Source organism: Medicago sativa, chromosome 7 (assembly GCF_051527215.1).
Source record: "Medicago sativa cultivar Bolivia chromosome 7, Bolivia_mono, whole genome shotgun sequence".
NCBI lineage: Eukaryota > Viridiplantae > Streptophyta > Magnoliopsida > Fabales > Fabaceae > Medicago > Medicago sativa.
The window spans coordinates 67,330,514-67,351,862 of record NC_140755.1 but is presented as its reverse complement, the minus strand read 5'-3'; the positions used below and the strand labels follow the sequence as shown (position 1 = coordinate 67,351,862).

Genomic DNA, 21,349 nt, shown 5'->3' with positions numbered 1-21,349 from the left:
TTAGCGCAATAAAAAGAGCGAAAAGACAAGTACCCGTCTTTTCACTAGTTATTATAGAAAAAATTGTTTAAAAGTATAATTGAGATAATAAAAAATACAAACCCAAAATCTTATATTTTCTTTATATATAGTATAAATATACTCGATCCAGTTTGTTACACTTTTTAAAGGATCAAGGAAAAAAAAACTTGACATATACTAATATTGTGTTTGTTACATTTTTTTAAATTTTGAATTTACTCACACCCATTATCTTTTTTAAAGGATAAATGATAGGAAAAAAATGATATATCATGGACAATAATGATTAATGTTATTACATTTTTTATTAAAGTTTAATGGTGGTGGGTCGACATTACATAACAATTTTGCACATACAACTAATCACAATTGTTTTGTATTGTCAACCCACCACCATTAAACTTTTTTTTTTAATAATTAAATTTACTCTTGTTTATTTATACGTGTTATTTATATTGAAAGTTGAGAGTAATTTGAGGAGACAAATATGTCAAAAGATGTCTATAGGCCTTGGATTGTTGGTTATTGGGCTTACTATGTAGGCCCATTGGCTTCACTATAAAACTCCAGTTTCTACCCTAGCACATGTCTTTATTGTTGAAGGGAGCCATCAGCACATCCTTCCTTTCATGTGTCATGTGTGCTTCTTCTTGATACGTGGTGAGTCATTTCTTTATTTTTCCTATTGCAGGCGTTTTCTATACTTTTTCTATGGTTTGAATTTCTTTTTCTTATGAATTGAAGAATCTAAAGAAAGAGTAGAAGAAACATAATTGTAATTTAAGCCTGAAACCCATATCTGAGATCTGAGCTTGATCTTCAAGAACTATTTTGTTTAGATCTAGTTTTGTTTGTTTTTGATAGGTTCCCTCCACCTGAGATAATAATAATTGAGGCGTGTCAGACATTAAATACGGGTATCAGGTAACTCTTTTTTATCATGATTAAAATATTAATTTGTCATGTTATGTGAGTTTAGTCTCTTCTGTTAAGCTCAACTCTGTTAAATATTAATTCGTCATTTGATTTAGATTTTTTTAGTAATACTTGTTTTTGAGCTTATAGTGGTTTGTGATAAGTTAATCGTAGTTTATAACTTAAAACTTATAGCTTATCATTTTTTATCTCAGGGTTAATAGTTTTTTATCCCTTGTAATATAGGTCATCTTCGGGGTTGACCTTTTAATTTTCTTTTCGTCCTTGTAATTTTTTTTTTCAAAATACCCCTTAATAGACCATTCAAAAACCAAAATTTCTGGAAAAAAAAAAAAGTTCTGAAAATGGACTATTATAGGGTATTCTGAAGGAAAAAAAAAATTACAAGGACGAAAACCAAATTTTATTTTTTTACAGGGGTAAATCCGGAAATGACCTATATTTCAGGGGAAAAGCACTATTAAGTATTAACTATAAATATTAGTTAAATGCACAATTTTTTATGTCATTTCATATTTATTAGCTATATCAACTGTTAATTTTACTAAACATTACAAATTCAATCATATAGTTTATTTGCTATCACTTATAATTATAAGTCATCTGCTATAAACTCATTCGCTATAAACTAGCTTATCAGTTATGCACGTTTTTTTACCAAATAGAGTCTAAATCGTAAAATTGTACGAATTTGCAATTTTGCTTACCCTCATCAATCCAAATTGATTGTAAAATAGAAAAAATGAGTTAAATCGTGGTGATATCGCAATACAATCACTCGAGAACCTAAAATCACAGCATAGTCAGGATTTTATACGATTCTGAGCGATTCTAGGCAATTTTGAATTGGGTTGCAACCTGATTCTATATAATAAAAAAAAAATCCTCATGGTGGAGGCGTTTTGGATCGCCGCAAAACACATGGGAGCGATAGAATCTTAAAATCCTTCAGATCCCGCCTGTCTTCCTCGCCAATCCTGGTTCTCAAGTCGGATTTGTGACACGGTTACTTAAAGGAAACTGTATTGATCCAAAACATAGTTACCAATTGACAACAAACAACGTATTTACAAAAGATGGTGACATCTTTACTAGGGATGACAAAATGGGTTGGACCTGCCGGGTTGGCTTGTTTAACCCATTTTTTTTAGCGGGGTGGAATGATTATTTTCAAATTTTAAGTGGAGTCATTAGTTATATATTTAAATTTCCTGGAATAAACCTCGTGAACTTAGCTCAGTTGGTAGGGAAAATTCCGGGGTTCAAACCCCGGCCACCACCACCAATTTTTTTTCCCTGGAATTGACTTTAAATTTATATTTTTACATTGTTTATGTGAAGTTTTTAGTTAATATTGTAAAAAAAACATTGACAGGTCAATCCGTCGATTCGCCATAAAACGGGGTGGGGTGAGATTTTCAACCCCACATCTCTAGTTGGTCCGTCCCGCTGGGCTCCCTTTTAGATGAGTCATTGACTGGACGGAACGGGGCCGACTAGCCCTTTTTTTCTATCCCTAATCTTTACCAATTACATAGGTTATTTTATTATCTTTTGACCCCACTTAATGGAATAATATTTGGTTTATGGTATAAAATCAATGAGGGGTAACCTTGGCGCAACTGGTAAAATTGTCATGTGACTGAAAGGTCACGGGTTCAAGTCCTGGAAACAGCCTCTTGTGTAAAAAAATAGGGTAAGGCTGCGTATAATACACCAAATGGTGGGATCCCTTCCCGGACCCTGCGTATGCGGAACTTTAGTGCACCGGGTTGTCCTTTTTTTATGGTATAAAATCAATGTAAAAGTTATTTAGGTATATTGTATTATCAATGTAAAAGTTATTTAGGTATATTGTATTAAATTTGGTTTAATATATATAATGGTGGATGGATGATATAATTGGCGAGTTCGTGATCTATGTTTAACATTTGAGACTTGGTGTCTTAAGATTTGAAAATTTGAGTAGTTTATGACTTTATGCACTTTATAATATATATTTATATTATTTTTGTTTTGTTAGAATCCTTTGTTCTTGATTGCGATTTTGCTACACCTTTTGATCCTACAAAAGTATAGAGTAAAATCATTCGATTGCTATTTTGTTATCCCCTTTTATTCTGAAGCAAAATCTCAATTTTGGCAACCTTACTTGTACTTTCTTATAAATCGTGGTTGAGCCCAATACAACCTCACAAAATCGGCTTAACCTTACTTGTACTTTATTATAAATCGTGGTTGAGCCCAATACAATCTCACAAAATTGGCTTTTGAGGTGAGGATATCCTCCACTTAATAAATCATGGTTGGGTCTAATACAATCTTACAAAACCGGCTTGTGAGATGAGGACTGCCCCCTTATAAACACATGTTCAAGCCATATTTTAACATACTTTGTATTGTACTGAGTACCGCACCTATACCTATGCAACATAGGTAATAAGTAGACAAGGAGATCAAATTTGATTCAATTATTTGTTAGTATTTATACAAATAATTGTAGGTTGTTTGTTATTTAGCTATCACAACTAAAGTTCATTAACCACTTATCTTTTCAAGAATAAGTTTATAAAAGACTTTGAAGAAGTGCATACATGGAGATCTATAAATCTCTAAATAGTATTATTTAAAGGTGTCTCTTATATTTTTCCTTTTGTAAGTCTGAATCTCGTGTAGTTACAATGCTTGTGAATACTTTGCTTCAGGTTGAACAACTACACATGAAAAATGTGCTTTTGGGCTATTTGATAGTAGAGATTCAACGATGATATGGTCAAAAGACCTTTTCAACCCTGGTGAAAAGAAGTCATCACATCATACACTTCAAAGCCAAAAGTACGAAGATCAAATGCTTTTGAATTCTAATTCTAAAAATAGTCAGGTATTATGCAGAGTGAATTATATTTTCCTACTTTAATTCTTATTTTGCTTAAGTAGTAAATATATATTTTGAATTTAATATTTGTTTCTATCTACCAAACACACCTCTATAATTAGGTGTGTCGTGGTATCTGACACGCGTCGATGTTCAACATCTGTGCCGTGGTGCTCGACGCTCTTTAGGTCTGTGTTCGACACCCGTATTACCCTTGTACGATAAGTCCCAAAAAAGTTAACTTTTTTTTTTTTTGCTTAGAGACTCCTTAGACATGTCTCAAACACATCCATAAAGAGTTAAAAAGATCTTGAGTGATCGGTTTTGACATGATAAAAAAAAATTAACAAAGCTGCAGCATATTCATCTCCACAGTCCGATTCCAGCTTATCTCTGAGACAAAAAATTGAAATCAATTTTCTCAATTGATTGGGAAAAAAATTATGAGAAAATTGAAATTGGGAATGCATATCATTTCAATTTTTCATAAGAAATTACTTAAATCAATTCCTATAAATTGAAATTCGTGAAGACGATTCTCAATTATTATTAGTCATTTTTATATATTTTTATTTCAGAAGAGGAAACGGGGTCAAAACAATAATGATGGTAAGTTTGCTGCTAGTTATGAACTCATTGATACAGTGAAACATGGTTGTGAAAATGTCCAACGAAGAAGGCACCCAACTCTTGGCCTCTCATGTCCATCACCACGAGATGGAAAAAGAATTATTGTACAAGGAGTACAAAAATATGATTTCCCCCCACAAAATGGTAAAGAAGAATTTTGTGGTATTTCTGCACAAGATTATTCTCACCTAAATGACTTCAATGATTCTATCAAGGGATCAAGTTATCTTACGAATCAAGTGAACCTGAATATCCATGTTAGAGATTTAATGGATGAGAATAGTTATTATTGTAGTCCTAAGACACCCATCAAGAAGAAACCGAAAAAAGAAGACATGGATATCATTCACTCACCCAAGACCTTTTTAGCTTCTAGGGGTAACCATCTTCCAAGACCAGTTATTCCCATCGGACCTAGGTTTCAAGCTGAAGTTCCTAAATGGGAGGCCAAAACCAACAATAAATCTAATAACGATGATTGTTTGAAGTGGTTGGGCACCCAAATTTGGCCGATGCCTTCTTTATCTAAAACCAATGCAAAAGGTATTGATGAATGTAGGCTTGACTCATGCTCGTATAACAATCCTGAATCAGTTGATTGCGTTCAAAAACATATTGGCGAAGCTAGAGAATGCTTAAAATTCAAGTCCGGTACCGCTTTTTCAAGTTGGAAGTTTGATGACATGGGAGAAGATGTTTCAAAATCATGGACAATGGAAGAACAAAAGGAATTTGAATCCCTAGTAAAATTGAATCCACAATCAAGTGGCACAAAATTTTGTAATCTTGCCATGAAGTACTTTCCATCCAAATCTATGAAGTCCATGATAAATTACTATTATAATGTATACATCCCTAGATGTATGAGTATAGAAAGAAGATCTTCCTTTGGCGGTATTGATCGTGAACCAAATTGATAACTACAAGATTGAACGTGCATGTTGATCAAAAGGTATGATTTTGATTCCAATTTCACAAATTGCAATATTGAACGCCAGTAGTTTGATATGTTGCTCGTGTATATGCAAAGTCACCATTTAGAAGAGGTGGTCATTAAAAGTACAGCATTAATCATTTATTTATGAGAGTTAGGTTTCGACGGTTTACCAGACGAAGTCTATCTTCAAAGTTACTCCCTCCGTCTTAAAATATGTGTCCTCTTTTATATTTTTCTTTGTCTTAAATGTTTTGTCCCTTTTATATTACCAATACAATATTTATTATTCTTTTCCACTAAAACTCAAAAGGACACCTACTTTGAGACGGGGGAGTAATACAAAGCTTACAAACGTACTTGCATATTATCCTATAATGAGATCCTCACATCGGCAACAAAATTCAAATCAAGTCATTGTCGGATATGAAGTTAATCTTTACCAACTTGGCCAACCTATCCCAGTCCTTTTTGACTTATTTTCTTATGTAGAGCACATATGATTCTGAATACTCTTAAAGAGAAGGGCTAGCAACACATTTTTTGACACAATTTCTATCACATTCCCTTCAATTGGTTAAAATTTATATGGATCTCACCAAAATATGTGGGTTTCATTTAAATTTCGTGGAACCCATATGAATTCCCTTCAATTGGTTAAAATTTATATGGATCTCACCAAAATATGTGGGTTTCATTTAAATTTCGTGGAAGCCATATGAATATTAACCAATAAATGAGTGTGTTGATAGCATTATTTCACCCATACAAGATAATCTTGTGTGTTGAAATTGGGGTCTAACTCACTCTTATAAAACTGGCTTATAAGGTGAGGGGCGTCTCCTCTTTATAAACTCTTATCAAGAGTTTATCTATCCGATGTGGGGCTTGGGTTTTTCTCAATACACCCCCTCACGCCCATCACTCTTTGGGTTTGATGCATGGATAGGTAGGTGACCCTTGAATTCTACAAGCTTTGATACCATGTTGAAATTAGTGCTAACTTTTTCTTACAAAAATGGCTTATAAGATGAATAATGTCTCCTCTTCATAAACTATTATCAAGAGTCTTATCTATCTGATGTGGGACTTGGGTTTTCTCAATATTGTGCAATGCATAAATTGACTAGGACCTGATTTTGTAGAAAGCCCTAGAGAAGAGGTTAGGATTGTTGATATTAAGAGCTATCAAGATATGTATGAGTGAGTTTTGACTATGTGAGGATGCAAGATGAGGTTAACGACGATTTTTCCATAACAATACGATTGCACCAAGGGTCAGCCATAAGTGCTTATTTTTTACTTTAGTTTTGGATGTACTTACAGAACACATCTAAGAGTTAGCATCGAGATGTATATTTTTTGCAGATGATGTGGTACTTGGAGAGTCGAGGGAGCAATTGAGTGGGAGGTTATAGACAAGCTTTAGAAATATATGGCTTCCACCTGAGTATAAGCAAGACAGAGTTTATAAAATGTAATTTTAACAAAAGGCGAAGTAGTCCTACTTTAAGGGTGAAAGTTGGAGATCATACCATTTGGTACACGGTTAAAATATATTGGGTTAATAGTACAAAATAACAAGGAAATGTAGATGTAAATCATCGTATTTAAGTTGAGTGATTAAAATAAAGAAGAATTTCAAGTGTTTTATGTGATATGTAAGCATCGCTCAAGTTGAAGGGAAAATTTTATTCGACAACTGTTAGACCGGCGATATTGTATGAAACAGAATGTTCAGTGGTTAAGAACCAACACAAGAATAAAGTATGTTTAGCGGAAATGATGATGTTGCGTTGGATGTGTGTTAAGATTAGACGTAATAATATTAAAAATGACTATCAAAGAGAGAGTTAAGGTGGCACCTATATAGAAGAGATTGTGGTAAATAGGCTTAGGTGATTTGAGCATGTAGAAAGAAGGTATGTTGATTTTGTAGTAATAAAAGTAGATATGACGGAGGATAGTCATATTACAAGATATAGAGGGAGACCTAGAAAAACTATTAAAACGATTTACATATTAATGAGTTGGATCTAAATATGGTTTATAGTAGACCATTATGGCATAATTTGATTCATGTAGTCAACCCCACTTAGTGGGATAAGCTTGATTGTTGTGTAATTATATACCCCCTCTGTTTTAAAATGATTGTGACTTGAACAATAAAAGTTGTTTCAAAAAGAATGTTATTTTCAGTTTCCAATGCAATATTAATTATTTCTTTCCAATTGTATTCTTTATAGAAAAGCTAGATTTTTCCTTTGAATGACTTTAAAGAAATGCTAATAACACTCTCTTTTTGACACTTTTTAATACTTACTTTCTTATTAGTTAAAATCAATGTGGGTATTACACGTTATAAATGAGTCGGGTAAAGATCCTCTCCATTTGTAGTTTGTTCCATTTGTTGCAATTTGGAGAGAGATATACACAAAAAAATAAATGATGGTGGGATCCACTTAGTGATAGGACTCACCACTTATTTTTTTGTGTCTATCTCTCTCCAAATTGCAACAAATGGAACAAATTACAAATGGAGAGGTTCTTAACCCGAATGAGTCAACATAAAGTAAAGTGGTGATATCTATGTGGATTTCATCTAAGAGATTGTGTGTTAGAAAGAGTATTACAAAGTGTTCTTAATACTCATTTACATATATTTCTGCTTTGGATTTATGATAGGGGAAAAGACATCAATAGTCAATAAGAATGATACAATAAATAGTTTTTTTTTTTTTGTCTTGCCAACAAGTGTCCTAGGGGTAAAGACACTTGTTAAGGATTAATAAATGGAAACAATTGATAACTTTCATGTAGAAAATGTTGTTTTTGGTGGGGGTTTTTTTGTCGATTTTTTTGGTGTTTCAATGTGTTAAATACACAAATCTCAAGATAAAATTTTCATTTTAACTTCTTATCAAATGTCTTGTAACTATTTACTTCTTTTTTTTTTTTAAGTATTGATACAGTAAATAGTTATTCATTTTCTTTTAATAATTTCATTTTTTTTAAAAGTATACATAAACCTTATTTTAATTAAATTGTCGCTTTGAGATTGAAACAATTCTTGTGAAAACGAACTTATAAATTTTATTATTTCAATTCATTTTTAGTACATTTGCTAAGAGTATATCAAGTTTTTGGCATATTGCTCTTATAGACATTTGTCTTTTTGATTTGTCAAAACTATGCTGGAATTGTTCTATTAACATTTGTTCATGAGTAAAAAATAACTTCTTTTGTCCTTTGTTTTTTATTTCAAAATACTTCAAATTGTTACAATCTTGTTTCCAATTTGTTCAGGATTGGATATTGCAACACGTTGTATTTCAAGAGTTATAAGGCAAGTTATATCAATTTTAAATGAAAACTCTATTTGATAATGACGAAGAAATAGAAGCGGAATGAATTGGATGAAACCGTGAAACAATTGGAAGAAGAAAGGTAAAGAAGATGGTTCGGTCTAGTCGGTTGATAGCTTGATTTTCGCTCCTTGGTCATGGGCTCAATTATTTGTTGCCATCGAATTATCTTTTGATTTTTATTTGCGAAATGGATAAAAACTCAAAGTAAATTATCACTTGTTAGTTTCAAATCACTACCCCTAGTGAATGGTATCAAGTGTTAATCGCCATGCCAAATTGTTGCATCTGATTGTTTTACATGTATTGGTAGATTCAAAATAGATGTTTCAATTCGTCAAGTGACATGAGTTTCCTTATAAATTATAGGAACTTTATCTTTAATCAGTACACCTATTGTGGGTATGCAATCTATGTTAAGGATTTCAAAGTATCCCAAATGTGATTCATCAATTTTCTCACTTGCATTCGGCTTACATAAATCGGTGAGGCCAAAAACTTGGTGTCTCCCAAAATACTATGAGTATTTTAAAGGTGGAGAGATCGAGTGCAAGTATATATTGTCCAAGTTATAGTATAAAAAGTATTTATCCCATAGAGACTCGGGAGCTATAGTTTCATATAGCTTTCCAGTAGAAAACTTGTTTGCAAGAAAATAAAATATTGGGAACACAATCTTTTGTTAGTTAAAGCCTTTTCAAACGAAACACGACAAAATTGTAGAAACACTTCAACTAGGATTGAAATCGACAATTCATTTGTCATGTAATTCAAAAGGCTATATCATGTTGACGGTGGTGATACTGATATGAAGTTTTCGTTTTCAGACGGAGAACCAAGAGGCGAAAGGCCTTATGGAAGAAATGTCGTATACATATGCATATATTATCATCATATCCATCTTGTACAAGTTATTTTCGAGATACTATTGAGATTTATGTTGATATCATGAATTTTTACCTCTGTCTAAGCCATCCACCACAATCTTTTGTTAGTTAAAGCCTTTTCAAATGACACACGACAAAATTGAAGAAACACTTCAGCTAGGATTGAAATCGATGATTCATTTGTCATGTAATGCGAAAGGTTGTATCATGTTGACTGTGGTGATACTGGTTTGAAGTTTCCGTTTTCTGACGAAGAACTAAGAGGCAAAAGGCCTTATGGAAGAAACGTCGTATGCATATCCATATCTTATTGAAAGTGGTAAACGTAAATTCGTCATCGGCAATGTGCAACAAGAACACAAGTTATCTCCCCATTCTTGTTGGTGAATCCATCAATGTTTGATTTGATTGAAGTGAATGAAACTGAATCGATTGTGTTTCTGAAGCTGAAGAAGACAATTTGATTTTTAAAGGTTGTAGGCGCAATTGAATGGGTTAATAGCGTTTTACCCCCTTGTACAAAAAAATATAGTGCTTTACCCCCCTGTAATATAGGTCATTTCCGGTTTCCCCCCTGTAAAATATTTTTTTTTAATTTCATCCTTGTAATTTGAAGATTTTTTGGTTTTGGACCTTCATGGAAAATTGCACTCCCTGTAATTTGAGCAAATTTAGGTTTACCCCCTAGTAATTTGAGCAAATTTCGGTTTACCCCCTGTTAATTTTGAGCAAATTTCGGTTTACCCCCCTGCCATATCTTCGATTATGTACAGTCAAAATTCATGAAGGTCCAAAACCAAAAATCTTCGAATTACAAGGACGTAATCCAAAAAAATCATTTTACAGGGGGTAAAACCGAAAATGACCTATATTACAGGGGGTAAAACACTATTAACCCATTTTAGAATTGCTAGTATGAAGGTGTTGAAAACTTCATCACCATCGAACTCCTCTTCATCTTTTTCTAGTATGAAAGAGGAAAAACAATCTTCATAGATGGGATATCACACTAATACCATATTATGAATCAGAGAATATCTTGGTTCTAGATCTAATAAAATGGAAAGATAGAGAGAATGATGCTCTTGAGAGTCGTTGTAATTGATAAAATATATGAAATGATACAGAGTGTTCCTATTTATACAACTAGTTGGTCTAACTTACTTCATAACCAAAGTTACGAATCTAACTAACTAACTATACTAATCAATCTAACTAACTATACTATATTGAATCAATAAAGACAGAAAAAAATATTTGAATGGTTTAATGATGAGTGTTACAAACATACTTCTTACCATGTTTTTTTTATTACATTATTTGATTGGTTAAAATGTATATGAAACCCATCAAATTATGTGGATTCCATATAATTTGGTGGAACTCGTATGAATTATAATCAATAAAAAAAGTGTGTGGAAAAATATGTCTTAAGGAATATGTTGCTAACATTATTTATAACTTAACAATAACATGAATATTCTATGATTTAGCGGATAAAGATTGTTATTTTTTATAGGAGCAAACAGGACGTCTCAGAGTTTACTACCATATTTTCTACATATCCATCACTTGTGCTAGACACCGGAAGTGGATGGTGATTGTCTAAACATAGAGTTGTGTTATTTGAACAACTTATGAAACAACTATAATTTACAAAGAAAATGAGGTAGTGACACAAAAATCAAAACAACAAGGAGAGAAAATAAAAACACAATGTAAATATGAGAAAGAAAATTATCACAAAAATTATCAAAAATGGTTGTTCAAATATCAATTACAACTTACATAAGAACTTTGGGGTATCATATGCCCTTTATAGCTTGGAAGAAGTGTTATCGACTGCTTGAGTCTGACTCAATAGTTGTTATTGATTTGTTTACGAAAGGATGTGCTCCCACTCACTTGTGTGCGTTTATTACTCTTCCCACGTCAGTCCCCTTAGGATGTTGAATTGACATGTCTCTTTTTTCTCGAAATTATAAGTAGGCAAACCAAGTAGTTGCATAGTTTGAAAAATACGCTATCACTATAGTCCAAAAAGATGTGTTAACCTTTAATGACATAATGTTACATAGAAGTCACTTAAGGATGTCAACCTTTGCTACATAACTAATATGGTGAAGGTGCCAAGTTGATCATTTAAACGGTTAATTACTTTGAAATGTAATTAATTGCAGTTTTTGTCCCAAAAATTTAGCACACGCCTGAAAATAATCTCATGGTTTTAAAATCAAACTTTTGACTCCTAAAATGGTGATTTATTGCCCTCATTGTAAATTTGAGGAGAAAATTCCATTTTTTTTGTGTGCGTGGCGACTCCAAACATTACTTTTAATGCCACCATCCATATTTTGGATTGCTCTAGATTATATAATGCAAAACCATTCTCAAACATGTCAGATTATATAATCTAAAACATGCGTAGAATTTGTTAAAACTTGAGCTTTAGAGGGTTTGAGAGGGTTCAAATTACATAATCCAAACCCTCTCCAGAACACAGGAGATTGAAAAAAAAGTCATTAAATCAAGGGTTAATTATGTTTCTAGTCCCTATAAAATAGCGACCTTGTAAGTTTAGTCCCTACTTAATTTTAATAGCATTTTTAGTCCCTAATTTTGTTTTTCTGCACTGAGTATTAGTCCCTACTCAATTCAAATTTGTTTAATTTATGCTTAAACTCTTAAATTTTTGAACAATTTTTTGCAGACATGTTTAGAACATTACTAAAAGTTCGTCCGCAAAAAATTATTGCAAAATTTGATTTCTACATCCAGATTTTATTACTTTTTATCTTTAACTTTTGTCGTTTTAAAAAATTCATATTTAATTCATTTCATGTCAGAAAATTCTAAATTTTAGTAAACGAACCTTTCATAGTGTTCTAATCTTGTCTCAAAAAAATCGTTCAAAAATTTAAGAGTTTAAGGATAATTAATCAAACTTTGTTTTAGCAGGGACTAAAATTATAAGTAAATTTTTTTTATAGGGACTAAAAATACTATTAAAATTAAGTAGGGACTAAACTTACAAGGTCGCTATTTTATAGGGACTAGAAACATAATTAACCCTTAAATCAAATTCAACAACAGCAACAATAACATATGTTAATCATAAAAATTTCAACAACACAATTACAACAATATACTTTCAACAACATAATTTAAAGACGTAAAACAACATAATAAAACACAAACTTGATTATAGATCAGTCAAACTTAATTCTTCATCTGGTCTATCCATGCAACCCCTGAATTCTTCGTAGGTTCTGGGTTAAACTAAACTTTTCATAATATTTCGGTAAGATATGATCAAGGAAGCGACTAACTCGATCGGTCCCTTCGAACTATGCTGACCAAATATAGAGAACATGATTGCCACGTCGTCTGAGTCTATTGACAGACAAAGATACTCAACATTGTTCACCCTTATTCGTCTGTGGTTTATATGACCGTTGATTTCGTTCAGCTGGTCGTTCAAGCCATGTAGTGTGACATTAATGTCTACCATAAACACATTAGGTTTTCCGACATTGTAGTACACTACAACTAGCTTGGTGTTTATATTTAAAGTATAAATATGCTAATTTATAGAAGTTTTTGTGCGTCATGAATCATAGAAACTATTGGCGTAATGTGGACTACAGAAAATGCATGCACTTGACTGATTTGGATTATATAATTCGGATTATACCCAACCCTCAATAGTATAATTTTTCATACACTCTGAGGACATTTCAGATTATATAATTTGGGATAGTCAGGTATATTATATGTTCTAAACCAGTCCAAAATGTAGACAATGGCTTGGTCAGCAAGTATGGCTAGTTACATGCATGTTTGATGTGTTTTTGACTGGATTTCTATTGTTGACCACGTGTTTCAACCCTCCATTGACCGTCGCTACAGTCTATGTTTGCATTTTGCCTTTAAATATCCACTCATTCTCCACAATTTCGCATTTCAACTCACATTCTCTCATTTTCTTCTTTCTTTTGTCATGATATCACTCTTGGCCTTTCATACACAAGGTAAACAAAGATCTTTGTAGCAGTAATTGTGAGCTTAGTATGAATGATCGGAGTGGGATGTGCCATTTCAACTTGTACTTCATAACCTTCTAAATCTCAAATTGTTTTGAAATAGACCACTAATATTATAAAATCCGAAACCACTCATATTATAAAATCTGAATTACACCAAAAATGCCTCGGGTTATAAAATTTAAACGGAGGGTAAAATGGTCAATTTAAAGGACACGTGAGAAATTGGTTGGAAGTAAAAAGAAAATCTCATTGTAAAATTTTACTCAACATTTTTTAGATTTATTTGTTATTGGACTTGCTATGTAGGCCCATTAGGTTCACCACAAACAGAATTGCTCTTCTCCTATTTGTTTTTGTTTATTCCCGTCTTACGTGAGTTAATTCACGCTGAAAAATACAACTCACGCTGTAAATACATCTGCGTGAATTAACTCACGCTCGACTATTTGATGGGAATGAGTAAAAAGAGATGGGATAAGAGCAATTACCCACCACTACAAAAGTACTCCTTTTTTACCTAACATTAGGTTCACTACAAAAGTACTCTTTTTTTACCTAACTCATGTCTTCTTTGTGAACCAATGCTACATCCTTCATTTAGCTTTTTCATTTGTCATGGGCGCTTATACTTGATCTGGGTTAGTCATCTTTCTTCCTTCTTGTTTCGGTTGTATTCCTTCTTTCTTTATGGTACGATTTTTGTTATTTTTCCTTTTGCTGTGTTTTCTCTATTATGTATATTGCTTCTTCTTTTTCTGGGGTGAATTACCTTGTCTATTGACGAGTTTTCTTCCTCATCCTGATATATTGAAGAATGTAAAAGGACAAACTTACTTGTAATTTTAGTCTCTAGATACTTAGATATGATTTTGGTCTCCCAACAATATTTTGTTCAGATCTAAAGCTCACTAGGTTGTTTCTTATATTACCTATGGTCATTCTCATTCCATAGTGTCTTTTGGCCATCTTGAAGCCTCCCAAGTTGTCGACCAATTGCAAATAGGATCCTTGTTGAGTCCTCAAGATCTAATTTGCCTAAACTTTTATTTACCAAAATAAAAATATAAATGAATATTGTAACCTTTTTTTGCATTCGGAATGGTTTTAAAAAGAATGATGGGCTACATAGTACAATACTACAATCTTCAATCAAAGTGACCTGCATAAGGGGAGACCAACATAATTTTTTCTCTTCTTCTTTAACATTCCTTTGGCAGCCATAATTTTAGGGGGCTTGTCTACCTTACACAAACAAGATTGGATAGACGGAGTAACATGCCAAACTTTTTTTTACTATTAGATTAAGAGATTTCACCATATCTAATAGGTAAAAAATTTGGTACCTTGAAGTTTGGTTCATATCATATCTTGTAGACAAAATACATTCAAAATTTAATTTTATTTTAAAATAAGTTAATATAAAAATATGTCATGACATTGAATGATTGAGTGATTGACATTGTTGATAGTGGATTGGAGAGTTTCTCTCTCCCCAGACATAGTTAATTTGAGTCGAACTGGGTAACTAAATCTTGGTGTGTTTGTTCCTCCATTCTTTTTTTCTCGTTCTTTGGTTTGATTATGGATTTTCCGTACACATAAGTTGCTAGATTTAGTCTTGGTTAATTATTGTTTGGTTTTTGGTTGTCATTGTCATTTGCTTCACCTTTTGTAAATGTGAATTTCTTGTAGTTACGATGCTTGTGAATACTTTACCTCGGATGTAACAAGACCTGAAAAATATGTTTTAGGGTTGATTAATGATAAAGATACGATGATATGGTCAAAAGTTATAGCTTTCAAACCTTGTGAGGAGAAGTCATCACATCATATTCTTCAAAATCAAAAGCACAAAGATCAAGTGCTTTTGAATTCTAGTTCCAAAAATCCACAGGTATGTATACATTATTTAAGTCTTATGTAAGTTTGAATTCTAGTTCTAAACATCCACAGGTATGTATACATTATGTAAGTCTTATTTATGGTGTCTCAATTTATTTAAAAGGATATAACAAATACATCATGTGGTCTTTTATATTATTTATTTGTAACATATTAGTCCTTTAATATTTTTTTTTATCAAATCAGTCTTTTAAATCATAAAATGGCCACACCGTTACTTTGTTTTTAAGTTTCTATTAGAAAAACGTTGTTATAAAGTTGATGTGTATATAACGGTACTGACGTGACAATGACAAGTAGTCCTTTAGTTAAAATTACATCTTTAAATTATTTTTTGTTATAAATAAAAACCTCAAATAAAAATTGACTAGGCTTACCTCCTTCTTTAACCTCCTTCTGCAACTTGTAGTGCACACAATGTATCATGTCTAATATGATGAATTCAATGGATCGTAGATCAAAATGATGATTTTAATGGTTCAATTTCTTGGTCGGAAACTCAGAATTTGATAAATTTTAATGAATTTGAAGAACCCTAAATAATTTCAATTTAGAGGTTTTTATTTTTAATTTTTTATATAAAATATAATTTTTTGAATTAAAAAACTATTTGGACTTGCCATATGAGCAAAAAAAGGCCACAAAGTATTATGTCTAATACGATGATTTCAATGGATCAGTAGATCGAAATGATGATTTTTTTTTAATGGTTCAATTTATGAGTTTGAAACTCATAATGTCATAAATTTGAATGAATTTTAAGAACCGTAAATAATTTCAATTTAGATGTTTTTATTTTTAATATTTTGTAAAATGTAATTTATTAAAAGTTGACTTGCCATATGACTATGAGCATCAAAACAAACATGTAAGCAATTTTTGATAGAAATGGACGAATTTTTTTAACACATTTGGATACAATATTTTTAAATATTTAATTTGCTAAAATTAAATAATTTAAAAGACCGCAAAATGTATTTGGCCTAAAGGAATACTAGTAAATTTTTATTTATAAGTTGATCAATGATTTATTTTTGAGAAAATTTATGGTATAGATTTAATATCATCAATATTTTTTGTGAATTACACTTTCCACTTTTTAGAGAAATTTGAATTACACTAATCTCCCTTCTAATGTTCAATTCTATACTTTTCTTTGAGAAGTAATTTAAAAAAAAAAGGTGAAGGGGAAATATTTTGTTAATTTAAATGACACCGATGAATGTTTCACAGCCGATTATGAAATTTATACATTAAGATTACAATGTTAAACTCTTACCATTGATCTATCACCTTATCTTGAGAAGTAATTATGCATAGTAAATTTCATTGTCCTCCTTTAAAGATGCTTGAGAGAAATATTTTTTCTTATGTCTCTGTTTGATCAAGTTTAACATAATCATATAATGGTATCAAATAATTGTGAATCCCATTTTAGAAGAATTTTACTTTTATTTCGTTATAACTTTCAATGCTAAAGATAATTAATTATGAATTGTCATTACTTTATTATTAATTGTATTTAAAAGATAAAGTTCTATTTGACTTATGTTTGAGCTTATGCAAATAAATATTTTTTTGTCAATTCATAAGTTTCGCTAATGAAAATTGTAACTCCATAAGTTGTTTGTTTTTATAAGATACCTTGACAAGCTTATGGATAATACATAAATGTTTATTTATTTACATAAGTTGTTTTACATAAGCTAATAAATATGTCAATTCAAACGGACCATAAAGCGTAACTATATTTTTAAGGGAGGGGAATGTAGTTTTAATATCATTGGAGAGGAAATGTAATTTAAATATCTTTTAGAAGAAGAAAGTATAATTTTCTCTAATAAGTTCAAATATAAGAGAAAAGAAGAATGAATATTTTGTCCATGGGGTGCAAATTTTGCGGTAAGATCTTAGCCTTGTAACTTTTAGAGACATAATTCAAATTATCTCAAAGACAATTGTAAAATGGTCGTTAATTTTATTTACAAGGCTAAGACCTTACCTTTGAAATCATTTCAAAAGTTACTTTATTGAAACACAACCAATTGAGATGATTTCAAAAGTAAGGATTAACTTTTGATAATACAAACTCTAACATTGTTAATTAAAGTATAATTTTCTAAAAAGGTAAGGATTAACTTTTGGTAATATAATTTTCTAAAAAGTGTATAGCTTCATAAATAGTTTTATACTCCTAAGAATCAAAATTATTTTTTTTATTTTTTTTTTTTGTATATCAGAAGAGGAAATTTAACCAATACATAAATGATGGTAAGTGCGCTACTAGTTTTGAACTCATCGGTAAAGAGAAATATAGTGGTGAAAATGCCAAAGATCAAAGAAGGAACTCATCTTATCCTCTATCATGTTCTGCACTATCGGATGGAACACAAGGAACACAAGAATATGTTCCCCCTTCTCTAAATGACAATGCAAAGTTATGTGGTATTTCTACACAAGACCGCTCTCACCTAAGTGACTTTGATGATTCTATTAAGGGTTCTAGTTACCTTGTGAATCAAGATAGCTTTAATATCCATGCTAGAGATTTAATGGCGAGTAATCGGTATTTGTATGGTATCGAGACATCAATAGAGGAGAAATCGAAAGAGGAAGACATGGAAGTCATTAACTCACTCAAGAACTTTTTACCCTCTAGGGGTAACCATCTTCCAAGACCAGTTATTCCCATTGGACCTAGGTTTCAAGCTGAAGTTCGTAAATGGGATGGCAAAGCCAACATGAAACATGCTATGCTCAACTCATGCACGTGTGACAATCCTGCATTAGTTAATCGTGTTAAAAAACGCATTGGTGAAGCTAGAGAATGCTTAAAATCGGAGATTGATACCGGTTATTCAAGTCGGAAGTTTGATGATATAGAAGAATATGCTTTAAAATCATGGACAGTGGAAGAGCAAAAGAAATTTGAATCTCTAAAAAAATTGAATTTGCTATCAAGTTACACAAAATTTTCGAAGCTCGTCATGGAGTACTTTCCATCCCAATCTATGACGAGCATGATGAATTACTATTATAATGTATACATCCCTAGATGTATGAGTATAGAGACCAGATCTCCCTTAGGTGCAGTTGATCGTGAATCAAAATTGAACTAGCATGTTCATCTAAAGGTATGACTATGGTTCCAATTAGCAAAAGAATTCAAATTATTTGTGCTTAGACATGGCGGAAAGACGGTCACTACATGGCCATCTATCCGTATCTTTCTGTTGCATTTTCTTGTATTTATATTTTTTTAGAGAACTATTTATATTTTATGTTGTTTTTAAATTTAGATTTGGAAAATATATATGATTGCTATGATAAAATTTGAAGAAAAAAAATATTCAACTAAAACATAGTTTGCTTTCAAATTTCCTATAATTTAGGCACAACTTTAGAATTAAAATTAAAACAAAATTGGATTGCTACCGATAATTTTGATAGGAAAAAAATTTGACCAAAGGGTAGTTTACTTATAGTTAATATTTGTTTTTATATAATGGTATAGATAACGGTGACACTAATAATGATTTTATAACTATCTCAGATAAGATTTGAATTTCATCCATTGAAATTACAATGTCAATCACTTACACTAAACTAGTAAACGCATGAAGAAGGAAGACGAAAAGAAAGATTGACTCATGATATATGGTAAATGGTAAATGTTGTGGCTGGATGATGATGAGAGGTGTTAACATAGAATGGTTGTAGATTATTATTTTTAGTTTTATGGCTTCTTTTATCGAGAAAAAAAAAATTGTTACTAGGTTGTCAAGTAATTGAGCTTAAGTAGTTAATAAATTTCCTCTGAAGCGAATTGTTTGGTTGAATATGTTCAATTCCTGATAAAAATAATTATTAGTTGGACTTTACTTATCTCTTAGTTGAACTTTAAATTGTTAATACATACTTCTTATAAGAACAGAAGGGTTAACAAACAAAAAAATATAAGCATTTGTAGTCACATAACTATTGTTAAAGCACCTATATTGGACAGACAAAAAAATTAAAAGACTTGTCTAGCATAAACACCACACATCAATGGTGCGTCAAACCAAACATTTCTTAAAAGTGTTACTTCTTTGTAAAACTAAAATTTTGTTGGGTTTTTGGTAAAGAAAGTTATGATTCCCTCCGCCTACGATAAGTGATCTATTAACAAACAACTTATTCCAAAACAAATGATCCTTTTGCTTTTCAAGAGAATATTAGAATATTAAATATTATAAGTCAACAATCTCCTGTCTCAATATTATTATACTTGCATTGCCGTTAACCAACGAAAATGAGTTTTAATGATAGATGGATATAATGGATGAGTATTTGTGTGGAGTTGGTTGACTACTCTGTGCTGGTCAACAATAAATCAGTTGGGTTTGTTATTCTTGTGCGAGGTTTATGTCAAAGAGAGTCTTTGTCCCCGCATTTGTTCATTATTTGTGCGGATCTCTCATTTGAGATGCTGAAGATCGTGATGTTATTAATGGTACTCAACTTTGTAGAGGTGTACCCCCAATGTTTCATCTTCTCTTTGTCGATGATTGTTTCCTATTCTTTAAAGCTGAGGCGAACCAAACTCAAATAATGAAAGACATTCTTACTACTTATAAGGAAGCCTCGAGACAAACCATTAGCTTACCTAAATCTGAAATTTATTGTAGTCGGAATTTGTCGGATTCCATGAAATTGATCATTAATAACATTTTAGGAGTGCAATATTTCTTGACACAGGAAAATATCTGGGGGCTACCATCTATGATAGGGCGGGATAGGAATGCAACTTTCTCGTATATCTAAGATAGAGTTTGACATAGATTAACTCTTGGAGTAGCAAGTGCCTATCCCGACATATGTCATAAGCATCTTTCAGTTACCACCAACCCTTATTACATCTATAGAGAAAATGATGAATTCTTTCTGGTGGGCGCATGTTGGCACCAATAGTCGTGGCATCAATTGGATGGCATGGGAGAAGCTATCAATGCATAAAAACTATGGTGACATGGGGGTTTAAGGATCAATCGACTTTTAACTTGGCAATGTTAGGTAAACGAGGTTGGAAATTTGTCTCAGAACCGCAATGTCTTGTTTTCCATATTTTTAAAGCCATGTACTTTCCTACAAAAAGCTATCTCACGCCCCCCCCCCCCCCCCCCCCATTGGGTCACAATCCTACCTATGTTTGGCATAGTATTCTTCGCACTCGATTTATTGTCTGTGGTGGATCACAATGGAGTATAAGTTCAAGTGCCTCTATTCCCATTCTTGATGAACCTTGGCTGTTAAATGGTGGTTGTATCAATGGTAATATCTCAGGGGCACATTTTGTTTTCGACTTTACGGTGGATAGTTTAATGGATACTAATTCTAAAAGTTGGAATGGTGATTTAGTGCCAACGTAGTTGACAGAGCGCATTACCACATTGAAGTCTGGCAGGTGCTAGTATCACTCTTAGTGCGAGTAGCAATCAACAAACCACTCTGGCTCTGGCTTCACACACAAGGCTTCCCATGTCGTCATGTTGCTCGTCAACTGCAGGTCGTGATGTTCATTGGCAAAGGCCGACCCCTGGTCGTCTCAAGTGCAATATTGATGCTTCCTTTTTGCAGTCTATGAATCGTATATGCGTTTGTATAATTGTGTGCGACGATGATAGAGCTTTTGTTCTAGTCAAAACCATGGGTTTCTATCTTTTATGTTTTGTTCCTATTGGTGACGCTTTAGGTTTGTTTAATGCTAGGTA

The 21,349-nt window shown here is 32.1% G+C and overlaps 2 protein-coding genes across 8 annotated transcripts; both read left to right on the top strand.

Moving 5' to 3' along the window:
- Positions 1-228: 228 nt before the first annotated feature.
- LOC146907907 (uncharacterized) lies at positions 229-11,535 on the top strand. Of its 4 annotated transcripts, none has more exons than XM_085722597.1 (5): positions 229-681; positions 886-938; positions 3,663-3,838; positions 4,411-5,414; positions 8,703-9,102. In XM_085722597.1, exons 3-4 carry the CDS (start codon positions 3,722-3,724, stop codon positions 5,377-5,379), a joined length of 1,086 nt encoding a protein of 361 aa, XP_085578723.1. In that variant the 5' UTR covers positions 229-681; positions 886-938; positions 3,663-3,721; the 3' UTR covers positions 5,380-5,414; positions 8,703-9,102. The 4 variants fall into 4 exon arrangements, with proteins under 4 accessions (XP_085578723.1, XP_085578724.1, XP_085578722.1 ...); XM_085722596.1 differs by lacking the exon at positions 8,703-9,102 and adding an exon at positions 9,589-11,535 and having other exon boundaries at positions 234-681; positions 886-945; XM_085722595.1 differs by having other exon boundaries at positions 244-681; positions 886-945.
- A 2,686-nt stretch (positions 11,536-14,221) lies between these two features.
- On the top strand, positions 14,222-19,481 carry LOC146907906 (uncharacterized). Of its 4 annotated transcripts, XM_085722601.1 has the most exons (4): positions 14,222-14,332; positions 15,387-15,588; positions 17,837-18,730; positions 19,150-19,481. In XM_085722601.1, exons 2-3 carry the CDS (start codon positions 15,469-15,471, stop codon positions 18,713-18,715), a joined length of 999 nt encoding a protein of 332 aa, XP_085578727.1. In that variant the 5' UTR covers positions 14,222-14,332; positions 15,387-15,468; the 3' UTR covers positions 18,716-18,730; positions 19,150-19,481. The 4 variants fall into 4 exon arrangements, with proteins under 4 accessions (XP_085578727.1, XP_085578725.1, XP_085578728.1 ...); XM_085722599.1 differs by lacking the exon at positions 19,150-19,481 and having other exon boundaries at positions 17,837-18,890; XM_085722602.1 differs by lacking the exon at positions 19,150-19,481 and having other exon boundaries at positions 14,237-14,332; positions 15,446-15,588; positions 17,837-18,890.
- Positions 19,482-21,349: the final 1,868 nt, after the last annotated feature.